This window comes from Haliotis cracherodii, unplaced genomic scaffold (assembly GCF_022045235.1).
Source record: "Haliotis cracherodii isolate W230 unplaced genomic scaffold, xgHalCrac1.p SCAF_11, whole genome shotgun sequence".
Lineage (NCBI taxonomy): Eukaryota > Metazoa > Mollusca > Gastropoda > Lepetellida > Haliotidae > Haliotis > Haliotis cracherodii.
The window spans coordinates 35,323,283-35,340,466 of NW_027266266.1; the positions used below are offsets into that span (position 1 = coordinate 35,323,283).

Genomic DNA, 17,184 nt, shown 5'->3' on the forward strand with positions numbered 1-17,184 from the left:
ACAGGTCACGTCAGAACGGCCTTTCGCCAACTTTGACCGACCAATGAAATGCCTAACAGTCGACATTAGCCATTAAGAAACAGCTTTCTTGAGATTTGTGGCACTAGTTTCAAACTGGCAACTTCCATTCCAGGCAATGCTTTTTAAAATATTTTGAATCAGTCATACAGCCTTAACTGTGAATTGACTGTACTAAGTCTGAGTGGGTTATTTATGTTAAGCTGCGGCATATCTCAGTGGGCTAACACTATAAAAACATCGGCATTAGTACAAGCAGACACACAGACAGCCAGACACACACATATTTCACCTTGACTTGCTTGATGTGCAGTATTGCATCTAAATAACTGGAACCTTAAGTAGGCTATATAAACCAGGGGTTAAAATTGTGATCAACGTCCTTAGGCTGACAGGATACTACAAAAGGCTATCAACGGGTCACTGAGCCAGACTCACTACATCCAAGACATTTGCTCATGTAAAACCCTCCATTGATGGGTAATTATATTATGTGGGTGGAAAATTGCACTTGGCGGGTATGTTGTAGATTGCCAAGCTGATGAAGTACTTGAAGGGAGAGAAGGCAGCAAGGACGGACCTGGAGATGTATGTGGCAGTCCTCACCACGCAGAAGAATGTCCTGTGTGAGGACATGGACCGGGTCCAGAAGGAGATGAATGAGGGTGAGGCCTGGGACTTGGTATTGGCACATAAATCGTATTGGAATAAATCAAAATACAGAGAGCTGTAGTGCGATACATATTGCAATACGTATTGGGGGCCGAGTATGTTCAAATGGAATTTTTCATTCAATAACCCAGACTTCAGATTGTGAAATGGGTAGTGTGAATAACCGAGACTACCCATTGATTATGTCAATATGGAATGTTAATGTTAACATTGTGAAGTCTGTGCTGTTTGGATAGGAACCCAGTCCATCCAAATGCCTCCGGATAGTAGATCAATTTTATGTTCTTATGTATTAATTCTTCTGTGACTTTGGAAAATATTAAAAGTTGTATTGTGATACATGTTTCGCTGACGGCCATATTGCATTATACCAGTATACCAGTTATATTGCACACAACTATATGGAATGTCCTCGTACTTTGCAGATTATGTTAAGCATACATTCTGCTGAGATTCTAAGAATCAATGGGACTGTGAAACTGTCTAACATGTCTAATCAGTGCTAGCTAAGATTACATGTGAGTAGGAAAATCCTAGGTGTTTCAGATCCCATGTAATGTGCAGTAGTTTTTTTTGTGGATTGTTGTCTCTCTCTTTCTGCAGTATGTTCACTGCTGGAGGACGAGAAACAAAACCATGAGGCACTGAAACAGACATGGCAGATGGCCAATGACCAGTTCTTGGAGTCACAGCGACTCATGATGATGGACATGCGACGCATGGAGACTGTCCTCACCTCTGAGCAGCAGAGGCAGATAGCAGGTGCTTGTTGAAGACCTTATCTAAAAGCTTCAAATAATGGTGAAATATTCTCATTCCAGTCTGTTTCATATCAGTCATCCAGTACTGCAGATCTACAGGTATTGTGAGCTGGATGTTAATTCACAGCCAATGTGATGTTCATACTGTATAGTTAATGCCCTCTGTATCCACAAATTATGAGGCCATCTCATATCAGACCTGCTTTTGTAAATGTTATTGTTTTAGAAAGAGAGGTTCTTTGTAACAAATATTAACAATATTTTCAGAGCTCCAACAGAAAGATTTGGAGCGGGAAGCACAAGAGAAGAAAGTGAAGGATTTGGAGGAAGCCAGGGAAAAGCAGGAGAAGGAGCAGGCTGAGAGAAGGAAACACAGTGTATCAAGGATGGGTGAGTAGTCTTCGTGGTGAGTTGGTAGAGTCATGAGAAGGTGGATATGTAGATTCTGTGGCGTCGTGAGAATGTTGATGAGTAGAGTTGGGGTGTAGTGTTGCGAGAAGGTGAATGAGTAGAGTTGAGGTGTAGAGTCATGATCAGGTGGATGAGTGGAGTTGGGGTGTAGAGTCATGATCAGGTGGATGAGTGGAGTTGAAGTGTAGAGTCATGATCAGGTGGATGAGTGGAGTTGAGGTGTAGAGTCATGATCAGGTGGATGAGTGGAGTTGGGGTGTAGAGTCATGATCAGGTGGATGAGTGGAGTTGAGGTGTAGAGTCATGATAAGGTGGATGAGTGGAGTTGAGGTGTAGAGTCGTGATCAGGTGGATGAGTGGAGTTGAGGTGTAGAGTCATGATCAGGTGGATGAGTGGAGTTGAGGTGTAGAGTCATGATCAGGTGGATGAGTAGAGTTGAGGTGTAGAGTCATGATCAGGTGGATGAGTAGAGTTGTGGTGTAGAGTCATGATCAGGTGGATGAGTAGAGTTGAGGTGTAGAGTCATGATCAGGTGGATGAGTGGAGTTGAGGTGTAGAGTCATGATCAGGTGGATGAGTAGAGTTGGGGTGTAGAGTCATGATCAGGTGGATGAGTGGAGTTGGTGTGTAGAGTCATGATCAGGTGGATGAGTAGAGTTGGGGTGTAGAGTCATGATCAGGTGGATGAGTGGAGTTGGTGTGTAGAGTCATGATCAGGTAGATGAGTAGAGTTGAGGTGTAGAGTCATGATCAGGTGGATGAGTGGAGTTGGTGTGTAAAGTCATGATCAGGTGGATGAGTAGAGTTGAGGTGTAGAGTCATGATCAGGTGGATGAGTGGAGTTGGTGTGTAGAGTCATGATCAGGTGGATGAGTAGAGTTGAGGTGTAGAGTCATGATTAGGTGGATGAGTAGAGTTGAGGTGTAGAGTCATGATCAGGTGGATGAGTGGAGTTGAGGTGTAGAGTCATGATCAGGTGGATGAGTGGAGTTGAGGTGTAGAGTCATGATCAGGTGGATGAGTGGAGTTGAGGTGTAGAGTCATGATAAGGTGGATGAGTGGAGTTGAGGTGTAGAGTCGTGATCAGGTGGATGAGTGGAGTTGAGGTGTAGAGTCATGATCAGGTGGATGAGTAGAGTTGGGGTGTAGAGTCATGATCAGGTGGATGAGTGGAGTTGGTGTGTAGAGTCATGATCAGGTGGATGAGTAGAGTTGGTGTGTAGAGTCATGATCAGGTGGATGAGTGGAGTTGGTGTGTAAAGTCATGATCAGGTGGATGAGTAGAGTTGAGGTGTAGAGTCATGATCAGGTGGATGAGTGGAGTTGGTGTGTAGAGTCATGATCAGGTAGATGAGTAGAGTTGAGGTGTAGAGTCATGATTAGGTGGATGAGTAGAGTTGAGGTGTAGAGTCATGATCAGGTGGATGAGTGGAGTTGAGGTGTAGAGTCATGATCAGGTGGATGAGTGGAGTTGAGGTGTAGAGTCATGATCAGGTGGATGAGTGGAGTTGAGGTGTAGAGTCATGATCAGGTGGATGAGTGGAGTTGAGGTGTAGAGTCATGATAAGGTGGATGAGTGGAGTTGAGGTGTAGAGTCGTGATCAGGTGGATGAGTGGAGTTGAGGTGTAGAGTCATGATCAGGTGGATGAGTGGAGTTGAGGTGTAGAGTCATGATCAGGTGGATGAGTAGAGTTGAGGTGTAGAGTCATGATCAGGTGGATGAGTAGAGTTGAGGTGTAGAGTCATGATCAGGTGGATGAGTAGAGTTGGGGTGTAGAGTCATGATCAGGTGGATGAGTAGAGTTGAGGTGTAGAGTCATGATCAGGTGGATGAGTAGAGTTGGGGTGTAGAGTCATGATCAGGTGGATGAGTGGAGTTGAGGTGTAGAGTCATGATCAGGTGGATGAGTTGAGTTGAGGTGTAGAGTCATGATCAGGTGGATGAGTGGAGTTGAGGTGTAGAGTCATGATCAGGTGGATGAGTAGAGTTGAGGTGTAGAGTCATGATCAGGTGGATGAGTTGAGTTGAGGTGTAGAGTCATGATCAGGTGGATGAGTGGAGTTGAGGTGTAGAGTCATGATCAGGTGGATGAGTTGAGTTGAGGTGTAGAGTCATGATCAGGTGGATGAGTGGAGTTGGGGTGTAGAGTCGTGATCAGGTGGATGAGTGGAGTTGAGGTGTAGAGTCATGATCAGGTGGATGAGTGAGTTGGGGTGTAGAGTCATGATCAGGTGGATGAGTAGAGTTGAGGTGTAGAGTCATGATCAGGTGGATGAGTGGAGTTGGTGTGTAGAGTCATGATCAGGTAGAAGAGTAGAGTTGAGGTGTAGAGTCATGATCAGGTGGATGAGTGGAGTTGGTGTGTAAAGTCATGATCAGGTGGATGAGTAGAGTTGAGGTGTAGAGTCATGATCAGGTGGATGAGTGGAGTTGGTGTGTAGAGTCATGATCAGGTAGATGAGTAGAGTTGAGGTGTAGAGTCATGATTAGGTGGATGAGTAGAGTTGGTGTGTAGAGTCATGATCAGGTGGATGAATGGAGTTGAGGTGTAGAGTCATGATCAGGTGGATGAGTGGAGTTGAGGTGTAGAGTCATGATCAGGTGGATGAGTGGAGTTGAGGTGTAGAGTCATGATAAGGTGGATGAGTGGAGTTGGTGTGTAGAGTCATGATCAGGTAGATGAGTGGAGTTGAGGTGTAGAGTCATGATCAGGTGGATGAGTGGAGTTGAGGTGTAGAGTCATGATCAGGTGGATGAGTGGAGTTGGTGTGTAGAGTCATGATCAGGTAGATGAGTAGAGTTGAGGTGTAGAGTCATGATCAGGTGGATGAGTGGAGTTGAGGTGTAGAGTCATGATAAGGTGGATGAGTGGAAATGGGGTGTAGAGTCATGATCAGGTAGATGAGTAGAGTTGAGGTGTAGAGTCATGATCAGGTAGATGAGTGGAGTTGAGGTGTAGAGTCATGATCAGGTGGATGAGTGGAGTTGAGGTGTAGAGTCATGATAAGGTGGATGAGTTGAGTTGGGGTGTAGAGTCGTGATAAGGTGGATGAGTAGAGTTGAGGTGTAGAGTCATGATCAGGTGGATGAGTGGAGTTGAGGTGTAGAGTCATGATCAGGTGGATGAGTGGAGTTGGGGTGTAGAGTCATGATGTAGAGTCATGAGTGAGTGAGTGAGTTAATGCTTAACGTCACATCGGCAATATTTTCAGCCATATCGTGATGTAGAGTCATGAGATGGTGGATGAGTAGTGTTGGTGTGTAGAGTCATGAGGTGTGTTGAGCCGTGATAAGGTGTGTAGAGTCGTGATAAGGTTGATGAGTAGAGTTGGTGTGTAGAGTCGTGATAAGGAGGATGCGTAGAGTTGGTGTGTAGAGTCGTGATAAGGAGGATGCGTAGAGTTGGTGTGTAGAGTCGTGATAAGGAGGATGCGTAGAGTTGGTGTGTAGAGTCGTCAGTTGGTGTGTAGAGTCATGATAAGGAGGATGCGTAGAGTTGGTGTGTAGAGTCGTGATAAGGAGGATGCGTAGAGTTGGTGTGTAGAGTCATGATAAGGTGGATGCGTAGAGTTGGTGTGTAGAGTAGTGATAAGGAGGATGCGTAGAGTTGGTGTGTAGAGTGGTCAGTTGGTGTGTAGAGTCATGATAAGGTGGATGCGTAGAGTTGGTGTGTAGAGTCATGATAAGGTGGATGCGTAGAGTTGGTGTGTAGAGTCGTGATAAGGAGGATGCGTAGAGTTGGTGTGTAGAGTTGTGAGTTGGTGTGTAGAGTCATGAGTTGGTGTGTAGAGTCATGATAAGGTGGATGCATAGAGTTGGTGTGTAGAGTCATGATAAGGTGGATGCGTAGAGTTGGTGTGTAGAGTCATGATAAGGTGGATGCGTAGAGTTGGTGTGTAGAGTCGTGATAAGGAGGATGCGTAGAGTTGGTGTGTAGAGTTGTGAGTTGGTGTGTAGAGTCATGAGTTGGTGTGTAGAGTCATGATAAGGTGGATGCATAGAGTTGGTGTGTAGAGTCATGATAAGGTGGATGCGTAGAGTTGGTGTGTAGAGTCATGATAAGGTGGATGCGTAGAGTTGGTGTGTAGAGTCGTGATAAGGAGGATGCGTAGAGTTGGTGTGTAGAGTTGTGAGTTGGTGTGTAGAGTCATGAGTTGGTGTGTAGAGTCATGATAAGGTGGATGCATAGAGTTGGTGTGTAGAGTTGTGAGTTGGTGTGTAGAGTCGTGAGTTGGTGTGTAGAGTCGTGAGTTGGTGTGTAGAGTCGTGAGAAGGTGAATGGTTAGAGTTGGTGTGTAGGGTCGTGAGAAGGTGTGTAGAGTCGTGAGTTGGTGTGTAGAGTCGTGAGTTGGTGTGTAGAGTCGTGAGTTGGTTTGTAGGGTCGTGAGAAGGTGAATGGGTAGAGTTGGTGTGTAGGGTCGTAGAACCACAAATACTTCTGGATTCCATACCTGCAACCTTCCAATACTCATCCCGTTTCATAGCTCTTAACTAGTCCATCATGTTTCTAAGCAAATATAATGCAGTACATATCCAAAATTACTACTCCATCAACACATGTCAATTAAGTACAATAAGAGCAATATTTTAAGACCAACTTGGTGACATTTGCACCTGAGAGTATGCACAGGATGGCCATCACCTCAGGTAATAGGCCATTTCATATATGCATGACAACACACAAATGTTTTCTAAGTTTATCATCATTTTACCTGTTAAAGTACATTTTAAGGGTAATCACAATATCAGTTAAGACAGGCTAGATTAGGTCAATTCGAGTTATTTTGATATATGCTCTTTTTATAGTCCTATGACTCGTATTACATTAAGCCAGATAAGCAGTTTTCTAGCATTTCCGACAGTACTTCAGTGGTGTGAGTGTATGTTATGCTTTTAGGAGTAACAGGATCCATATTAATGAGGTTTGACTGTATTTATAACATAGAACATGTATAGTGAATCAAAGACATTCTCATTATATATGGCAGTGTAACAAGTATACATGGCTTGTGTTGATGACCACATGCTACTATGGACACTTCTTTGTTCGTTGTCTATGCTCATTACAGCATGTCTGCTTCAGAACAAGCTGCTGCCTCTGCTGCTTTAAGTGAGGATGAAACCAAAGAGGTATGGTCACTTTGAGCCTGATACCTGTAAATCTGTTTGCTCTCTTCATGATGGGTATTTTTTTAAGTGAATATGCCAAATTTGTGATCTTCCCCAAAAGTATTTCTGTAACATTCCATAAGAAGGAGTTTTGTAGCAGTACTCCGTCTTTACAACCCGACTCAGTCATTCTTTGAACTGTTTGATCCCGAATAACAGAAGGCTGTTATAGTGTACACTATAAGTTTCATTGATTTTATTCTGCAGCTTTTGATTCAAGCTTTTATCGACTGTTTAGTAACCCAGTTGTGAAAGTGTCTATCAGTAGTTCTCTCACCAATGGCCATGGTGTAACCCATAAGTGTGCAATACATGAAGCTGCTTCTTTTGTGTACTGTAATATATATTGCTGGAATAGTTAAAAACTCCCTCTGTCACTGTTACAGAAACTAAAGAGACGTCCCCATGTATTGGACAAGTCTCAAAGCCGGTCAAATGCATCACTAATTTCCAACACATCAGAAGAACTCATTCCATTTGATGTGTCAGCAGACGATGAAATCCGCAAATCACTTTCTAGTCCGGACATCAACTTTGATGACAAGTTCCTTGACAGCGGTGTCCATGACAGCCTCAGTGAGGTGGACGGCATGACCATCAGAATTAGTCCTGATAAAGTCTTGAATCTCCCTTCGCTTACAGAGGCTCAGATGAAATCAATTACTGGTAAAAAAATGCTTTATTTTCAAGGGATCTGCCCACAGTTTCTTTAATGTGGCTATAACAGGTGGTTTATTATATTCCGTTTCCTGTCAGTATGAACATGTGGTTGCAGTGTGTGACCTGGCATCCCTACACCTACAATTTTGCTCATGCTCCCAACTACTAGTGTGCCAAGTCCAGACTCTAGTACTTGCTTTTTCAGCTGTAATATTGCTGCCTCAGGGGTAATTCAAGGTTAGAATTGATCCCAGCAACTTACGCTGTCACACAAGGTGACTCATTGGATCGGATGGTAAGACATGGTTAAGTGGTTGATTGCGTATCATTGTACCTTGTCGGTGTAAAAGCAAGCTTTGTTTCTTTGTTTCACGCCCCTATTATGATGTCATGATCTTCTACAGACAGGAACGCCAAGTATTGTGACGTGCACCTAACATTGCTATGATAAACCTATTCCTGTCACAGATCCCACCCCTGACTCTGAAGCCAGACGTATCTTGTTGGCAAGTGCCAAGATGAAGACTGAAGGATTGTCACTGGAAGGGAAGCGGCTCGTTAGTGAAAAGGAGTGGAAACTAATACAAGATGAGGTAAAACTACTGCAGCAAGTAACAATGAATCTCACCAATAAGTTCATGTTAGGGCACCAGTAGGTCCCGAGGGCCTTTGTACAGACACATTACAGTCTATCATGTTTTTGTTCACAGTGATGGGGATAGTATACACCACTCTATTTCAAAATACAAGGGCCTTCCTCTATCAGGTATGAGAGTTACAACAAGTTAGCGAAACTAAGCCCTGACTGACTTTGACTCATTGTACGGACCTTGGCGTGATGCCATCTTGTTTGGGCTAAATGTTTGCTTGTGCCCAGGTGAAGTCTGCACGTGAGAAGCTGGGTCGACCCTGTGATATGTGTACCAACTATGAGACCCAGCTGCAGACAGTGCAGGAGGAATTGAAGGCCGCTACCACAGAGGCCGCGCGGCTGGACCGCCAGCTGAACAGTGAGAAGCAGGCCCTTACCAACATTACCAAATACCAGACCGAGCTGGAGGAGGCTTTAAAGGAATCATCAGAGGAGGCCGAGAAACAGGTGAGCCAGGGGACAACTATTTGATATTCCAGTGGGGCTCGGGAATTGTTTAAGTTTGGTTGCGATAACAGACCCCACAAAGGGACAGTTATGCTATTTTAAACTTGTGTGTCACATGCACAATGTTTTCAAATAAATGCTATTTTTAGATTTCCAGTTTAAACAACAAGCTGCAGGACTGTGAGAAGTACCTGAAGGAATGCAAGCAACAGTTCATCCAGTCACAGCTACAGCTACAGGACCAGTTGGTAGGCAAATAGCACCTGCTACTGTCACACTATAATCACTGCTACCACTACAGGACCAGTTGCTAGGCAAATAGCACCTGCTGCTATCATGCTATAGTCACAGCTAAAGCTCCAGGACCAGTTGCTAGGCAAATAGCATCTGCTACTGTCGTGGGACCACTTGTTCGAGGGTAGAATAGATCTTCGGAAACCCATACTTGCTGAAACATGTGACTGTGGATCGGGTGGTCAGACTCACTGACTTGATGGATGCATGTCATCATATCCCAATTGGTCCAAGCATAGAATAGATCTTCGGCAACCCATGCTTGCTGAAACAGGTGACTGTCAATCGGGTGGTCAGAGTCCCTGACTTGGTGGATGCATGTCATCATATCCCAATTGCACTGGATTGTCTGGTCCAGACTCGATTATTTACAGACCTCTGTTATATAGCTGGAATATTGCTGAGTGTGGCATTAATAAACAAACAAATACTTGTATTATGTAGCATGGAATGAACTGTCATAGACATACTTCTCAACCATAGGGCATTGCATTGTAGTCATTACCCAATAAATAACATGTAGTAACACTGTTTCTGATCAATTGAGGTCCTTTTATCTTCAGAAATCACTCACAGAGTCAAGGGAGGAAATTCAGAAAGAGGTAAGGATGATCTGTTTGATCTGGACTTGTCTTTGTTCCACACAAGGTGCAACATCTAGTTACAGATACACTTGGCTATAAGTCAGTGTAACACTTGGAATAAGGACATCATGACTACAGGAATTACTGACAGACAGAAATGTCTCTCATATGCAATGTCTACTTGGGGGCTCTGAGGCAGAATATGTCCAAAATACCTCATGTTTTCTATGAAAGAACTGATACCAATGGTGTTTGGCTCATAACAATGTCGGATGTGGCTGATTGGCTGTCCTTTGTCCCATAACAATAAGAATGGTTGATTGGGTGTTATCTGCACTGCCAGCATGGATCATTGCTCATGCTATCAACCAGTGGTCACACGGTGAGTCCTGTCCAGACTAAATCCAGGTTGCAGTGACATAGCTGAAATATGTCTGACTGCACTTGTCTATAGTGACATCATGTTTTTGTCATAATATAGCCTATGTTTTGAAACAAACCTTGCTGTGCTTCAGATAAAACTTATTCAAGAAGAAAATGATAGCCTGGTTGGGAAACATTCAAAAACTGCCCAGCAGCTGCAGAACGAGGACATCAACCTGCCGAACAACATGGAGGTGAGGATAACAGCAGACAACCAGCCCACAACACTTCTGTGTGACTAACTCACTGTCCCCAACATAGTCTGACAGTTAGTGTGGGCATGTTGCTATTCTCATTTTTCCAGTTAGCAAAGTCTGGATATGTATGGATGGTATGTCTGTAAATTGTGAGTAGTTATCATGCCATTGTTGCCAGGTGGGTGTCATATCTATCTCAGGGCTACTTGGCAACTCATTGCTTGTTTCTTTCTTCTCATAATCTAACAAAATAAAGGCTCTTGTTTTCTGGTGTTGCATCTCACTGTACAAAGTTATGTCCTTTGGCTGCTAGGATCTGATGGTTGATTTAAATGCAAGCTTTGCCCAAAATATAATCCTTGGTCTGTCAGCGTTTCCTGGTGGTAGTAAGAATCAACGACCTGAGGCATTGTGGCCTTTCCTCCCAATGTCACTGAAATAACTGAAATAAGCTGAACTCACTCAGTCACTGTTGTGATGCTCATGTTGCAGGAGATGCAGCTGTTGCTGCTGAAGTACCGGGAGGAGATCATCGCGGCCAAGGTGGCAAAGGAGCACACCGAGGAGACGCTGAGGAGTGAGATCATGTTCCTCAAGGACCAGGTGGTGTCAGAGCAGCAGGAGAAGAACACCATTGAGGAGACACTCAGCCAGGAACTCAGCACCCTGCAGGAGAAACTAGGTGAGGAAAAGGAGGGTCTCACTTGGCCGGTTCACTAGGCACATGAAGTCAAAATATTTTTGGAAATAGTTCTTGGTAGACATATAGGAGTGACACACCACACACCTTGTCATGTCTTGTAGCCATACCCACGTATATATCCTAAATAAACAGACTTGACAGTTTTGTGGAATATAAGCCAGATAAAGATCAATCTGAAGAAAATAATCTGAAAGTGATATTAAACAAATGACAGGAAAATAGGCTTTTGTATTCTCTAGGTAAGTCTCCTAATACTTACCCAAGAGACACATTTGTACTTTAGGAGCCATGTTTGTTTGTCTCAGTATGTCATGAGAGTGTGCAGTCCGAATTGGAGAGAGAGTCTTCAGTGCGGGCGGAGTCTGAGACCAAACTCCGTGAGACGGAACAGTCACTGAAGAGCGTGCAGGCCAAGTCCAGGCAACTCATCAATGCACTACAGCAACGGGTGGAGGAGCATGAGCGCTCTAAGGTAGATAACTCTTTTCATCCATTAATCTACTGACTGCTTACTTTGGACACAACTGTTCAATTCTGGTAAGATATTATTTATTTTTACCACCGACCACTGTTTTGTGGAGGATTTTTGTTATAGCTGCAATGTTGCTGACATAATGAGCAGAGATGCAACCAGTATGGTTTGGGTGGAATCGTCGCAATATTTGGAACCAAATGAAATTTAATGAAATGGATTACTAACTTAAGCAATAAAAACATAGCCGGCACCTTTGGCGGAATCAATAAACAATGAATAATCAAGTGTTTTAGCTTGTGATGGGAAGGTTTACAAATGTTGAGAGGTTTGGGTGATGACATGCAATGCAATAGATTTGTTCAAATCATACAGTTGATCAACTACTGATTACTAATATTTCTTGCACCAAATCTTTTATACTTATCCTGCAATACTCCTTAATGCATTCACTGCTTACCTTATGACAAAAAAAACCCAGCATACGGCGATGGTCTTGGGAGATGAAATAAAGTTGTTTCAAAGTCCAACTCCTGCTTTTTACACTGACCACCGCTGCTGCCATGTGACCTTGATGACGTCACCTTCCTCGCATCACTGCCTGTCCCACTACATCAAGGACATGTCTCAGCAGACCTTCAGCTTTGGATATAATTCTTAATTTTATCTACGATGGGTGATGTATTCTCTTCATATTACTTTCACAAGGTTGTGTAGTTTTGTGTGGATTATTTAGGCAAGGGTAGTCAAATTGTTTACAATTCTCAGCTATGTATGTATAACATATTCATATGTTTTAAAATACTAGTAGCTTTGGCGTTACATGTATCAATATTTGTAAAATACACTTTCAAGTCATAAAAAATAGCTGCCAAAAGAATATAGTTTTATTCTATGGCAATCTTCTAACTCCGTCTCATCAACAATTCTCTATTTAACGTAACTTATGCTTGCGAGTTGTAATAATTGTTGTGGAAAAAAATCTTCCAAGGATCCTCATCCGCTTTGTTTGGCATGCATGCAGATTTGCTCTCCAAACTTTAAATGTAATTTTTGTGCACCTCTTTGAGGACATGCCCAAGCCCCTCTGGTACCGCGGGGAATCCGCGGCTCTGTGGGTTCCGCCGAGGTCTACGAGGAGTCATCCGACAGTGCTTTCCCCGCTTCAACATTGTTGCACGGTATTAACCCTTCCCTGGAGAAAGCCTTTGCGGCGGCCTCTGGTCGGGGACTTCCGTTGCCTCCACCTATTGGAGAAAGGGTTCATTCCCGGTGCATGACCTTGCCTTCCGCGAGGCCGGTCCCACCGAGGAGGCCCAAATCGAGCGTTAGGGTGTTCGTGCCCCACCGGCTGCTACCGTGCCACAGGCTACCTTGCAGCAGTTGGACACCCTCGCTAGGCGATCCATGCTCGCTATGTCGCACGGGGATACCTACTTGGCAGCAATGGCCAGTCTGGTCGAAGGTTCTCCCACGGACTGAGACCAGCGCATTTACAACTGTTTAAACGATTTAAATGCTTCGCTTGAGTACGTTCCAGGGGCTTCGGCCTTTCTTTCCGGCACGTGCCACTTCCTCAGACGGCAAGCGTACCTTGCCGCCTCGGGGTTGGACGCTGCCAACCAGGAGGTCCTCCTTTCGCAGCCTTGGTCTGCACAGACCCTGTTTAATAACAAGATCCCTGGCGTTCTTAAAGAACAACAAGCTGCTGTGTCCGCCGAGGCCTCTCGGCACACGCTGGGTCTTGTTGGGTCCTTGCATCGACGCCAGGATGCTGCGGCTGGTAGGTCCAAGGAGTCGGGTCCTTCTTCCGCCCCCAGGGTGCCGGTAAGCCCAAACCGTCTAAGGACGGCAAGGGTTCCTCCAGGTGGGTTCATATGCCGACAGCGTCAACTTCAGTTGGCCGGTAGGCGAACCCGAGTCACTTGGCCCTGGACAGTTGCGCCTGCCGCAGCCTGTCAGGCCTCCCTTTCCTCGGTAGGAGCCAGATTTCAGACTTACTGGGAGAATTGGGACCAAGTGTTCGACGACCCGTGGGTGGTCAACACGATTCGGTACGGCTATCGGCTCGATCTCAAAGCGAATCCGCCGCTCACCGTTGCCCCGTCGGCAGGTTTCTATTCGGAAACCGATCTTCCCTTCCTCGCCGATGCCATCGGCAGGTTGGTGGAGAAGAGGGCAGTTCGGGAGTTAGCTCTACCAGAAATAACACCGGGGTTTTACTCCAGGATATTTCTCGTTCCCAAGAAGGACAGTGCCGAACTCAGAATGATTCACAACTTGAAATCGGTCTACCTGCGCAAGCCGCCCAAGTTCAGAATGTTGAGCTTGGCGGACCTGAAAGCACTGATCATGCCGGCGGCTCGTTTCGATCGACCTGAAGGATGCTCATCTGCATGTTCTGATTCACTCGGATCATCACAAGTATCTCAGGTTTGTCTTTCAAGGCTGGCACTATGAATGGGTTGTACTCCCATTCGGTCTTTCATCCGCTCCCTGGCTGTTCACCCGGTTAACCAACCCCATAGTGGGGTTCCTCCTGGATCTGGACGACTCGCTAGTGGCCAATCGAATGACGGACGTCCTGTCACGCCATGTCGATTTCGCACGTCGGCTCTTGGAGCCATTGGGGTGGATAATCAATCTCCCCAAGAGCGAATTATCCCCCTCACAGAACTTGAAGTTCATCGGAGATCGGTTTGACACAGTGTCCCATCGCCTCTTTGTCCCCCCAGACCGGTGGCACAAGATTCAGGCGATGATTGCCAAAGTCTTAGCGGTGCAACAAACTGTTCACTTTTGGGAACAGCTGTTAGGGCTACTTGTATCAGCCCAGGACTGCACCGTTCGGGGTCGTCTCCAACTCCGCCCGCTGCAACGGTTTCTAATCCAGTTGTTGGCACAGGAGAACAGTGCGACCGTCGCCCTCCCGGATCGGCTACGACCGCATCTGGAGTGGTGGACAGTCCCTTGCAACGTCTTATCAGGTGTCTCTATGCGGCCCTTCCGCGCCATGTTGAACCTGTATACAGACGCCTCTCTAGTGGGCTGGGGCGCCCATCTAGAGGGGGAGGGGAGCTCGGGGCTGTGCTGCGTAGACGAACAAGGTCTTCACATCAATTGCCTCGAGTTCAAGGCAGTGATAAACGCAGTCAATCACTGGAAGCATCGTCTAGTCGACGCCCGGCTCATGCTGGCGACGGACAACACGACGGTAGTGTCCTATGTGAACAAACTGGGGGGAACCCACAGTCACTCGCTACTCGATCTCGCGTTCGAGTTTTACGCTCTGGTGGACAGTGTCCCGTGCCAGGTACGCGCCCATCAGTCACATCCCAGGTGTGCGGAACGTACTGGCCGACGCTCTATCGAGGCCTCGGGATCCGAGCCCCGGAGTGGATGCTAAACCCAGTGGTGTTTCAGTGGCTGTGCCAACGTTTGGGTCGTCCAATGGTCGACCTGTTCGCAACCAGGTTCAACTATCAACTCCCGTTGTTTGTATCACCAGTCGCGGACCTGAGGGCCATCGATCACGATGCTCTTGCGTTAGACTGGACGGGCATGGACGCTTATGCTTACCCGCCGACAGTGTTAATACCACTCATTCTAAGCCGGCTCTGAGGAGTTCGCTGTCGAATGTTACTGATGTGGCCGAACAGATCGTGGTACCCCCGACTTGCTGGCCCAGGCCATACAGTCGCCACTTCCACTGCCTGTGAGACCGGATCTGCTGATCCACCCTCACACCCGTCAGCTTCATCTAAACCCTAATCGCACGGTTGACATAACTCGCAACTCGATTGCGTTATGGCTTCGTTCTGTCATCAATCTGGCGTACTGGTCTCGGGGGTTACCGGTTGCGGGGTCAAACCCGCACAAGATTAGGGCGCTAGCGGCAACATTTGCCCTACACTCCAATATATCTGTTCACAGAATATTGCAGGGTTCTTACTGGCGTTCTGACTTGGTTTTTGCCAATCATTACCTCAGACGGGTCTCTGATTAAGACGTTGATGGTGTGCACCGTCTTGGGCCGCTGATCGCGGCACAAGCGGTCATCTAAGGGGTGTGCCCAGCGCAATTCAGAACTCCTCAGGCTTCAGACCTTGCACGGTGGTCAATCTGGGGCTACTCCAACGTTCCCACAGCCGTGGGTACAGGAGTGGGGGTCCTGAAGCCAGCGCGCTCATCCACAGGTGAGTGCGGCTTTCTGTGTGTTTCTTTATTTGGATTTGACAATTATTCACTTAATTGTCTGTCGTGTATTGCAACCTTGTAATGCATGCTTTCCAATATTGAATTTAGGTCACGCGCCTATTACACACGCTTAAGTAGGCTTGTTCTCCTGATATACGGTCCGAAAGAAATTAATTTCCCTCTTTTCGACTGTTTAACCTGATCTTAGATTTAGCTCACACGGATACTGTGTTCTCATCCGCTGCGGCGATGAAATACCTATTCAGTGGGGCCGTTTGGAGTCAGCAATCGTTTTGGCAATGACGATTGAGCCTTACGGTATGCACTTGACAGTGCTTTGGTATTCCTATAGCTATGTGCATGCGCATCGAGTGCTTCCGCCTTGGTGTTTACTTCCGCTGGTCGGAAGGAACGCTAGCAGTCAGCCTCGGTATAACAGTGGTAACGTATTACTTGATGTAATTTGTAGAATTTTCCTATTCGGAATATTCTATAAGTAATACGTTACCACTGGGCTGCTGCCCGCTCGTCCGTCCCCCGAGCACTTGCTCTCGCAAGAGACAAGAGTGAAGGGTGTCACATGGCAGCTAGGTGGCTACGCATGTGCTGCATGAGGTAATTGAGATCTCTGTGGAAGTTTTCGCTATAAGAGCAGTTGTGGGGGACAACAGCCTCAGTATAACAGTGGTAACGTATTACTTATAGAATATTCCGAATAGGAAAATTCTACAATTTCTTCAGCCAAGACCATCGTCGTATGCTGTCTTTTTGTTGTCATAAGGTAAGCAGTGAAATGCATTAAGGAGTTATGCAGGATAAGGATACAAATGTAAAAAATATTTAGATTTTACTAATTTTATACCTTAAATATCAAAGTATTTCACAATTACCTCAGTTTGGCATCCCTGCTTATGTGTGCCAGAATGTATAATCATAGGTTTGAACCATTATTATTATTATGTTTGGTTTGTCTGCACCATATAAAACCAGTAAGTCAGTCAGTCATGCCAATGGGGATTACTATTTTGTTCTTCAGATCACTCATTTTAGACCCAAATTGTGCCTCACTGCATCTATTTGGGGTTGACACCTCTAAATGTAGTATGACCAGAGAACACATGACTCCTTACTGGACTACTTGAGAAGCATCAGTTGATGTGTTGTTGCAGGTGAAGCTGGAGGATGACCTGCACAGCTTGAAAGGAAAGGTCCAGTCTCTGCAGGTCGACCTAGACAACAGTGAAGCAGTGCAGAGAGACTTTGTCAAACTCTCACAGTCTTTGCAGGTCTGTGTTATCCATCATTTGTCAAAAGTCACATACTAGACACTTGTAACTTAGGTCCTTGGTAACTGGTGACGTTTCTTTACACAAAGTGATCCAGTAATCCAGCAGTTTCTTTGAACAGGCAAAATGACTATGGATATGTACTGGTAAGCCAGGATAAGTTGAGTTGTGGCCTGACAATTAACCCTGGATGACTGAATGAGGTCCGCCCACTGACGTGTACCATTGTGAAGAA

At 45.7% G+C, this 17,184-nt stretch overlaps 1 protein-coding gene across 2 annotated transcripts in view; it reads left to right on the forward strand.

The window, feature by feature from the left end:
• LOC139456440 (rab GTPase-binding effector protein 1-like) overlaps nucleotides 1-17,184 on the forward strand; it is a 43,473-nt gene that overhangs the window by 16,613 nt on the left and 9,676 nt on the right. For both annotated transcript variants that reach the window (XM_071238148.1, XM_071238149.1), the window contains exons 8-20: nucleotides 548-683; nucleotides 1,294-1,452; nucleotides 1,719-1,841; nucleotides 6,949-6,995; nucleotides 7,421-7,700; nucleotides 8,163-8,287; nucleotides 8,572-8,793; nucleotides 8,943-9,041; nucleotides 9,651-9,689; nucleotides 10,187-10,288; nucleotides 10,784-10,973; nucleotides 11,300-11,466; nucleotides 16,833-16,949. In XM_071238148.1, the coding sequence (XP_071094249.1) occupies nucleotides 548-683; nucleotides 1,294-1,452; nucleotides 1,719-1,841; nucleotides 6,949-6,995; nucleotides 7,421-7,700; nucleotides 8,163-8,287; nucleotides 8,572-8,793; nucleotides 8,943-9,041; nucleotides 9,651-9,689; nucleotides 10,187-10,288; nucleotides 10,784-10,973; nucleotides 11,300-11,466; nucleotides 16,833-16,949 (1,806 nt within the window). The remainder of the gene's footprint in view (nucleotides 1-547; nucleotides 684-1,293; nucleotides 1,453-1,718; nucleotides 1,842-6,948; nucleotides 6,996-7,420; nucleotides 7,701-8,162; nucleotides 8,288-8,571; nucleotides 8,794-8,942; nucleotides 9,042-9,650; nucleotides 9,690-10,186; nucleotides 10,289-10,783; nucleotides 10,974-11,299; nucleotides 11,467-16,832; nucleotides 16,950-17,184) is intronic.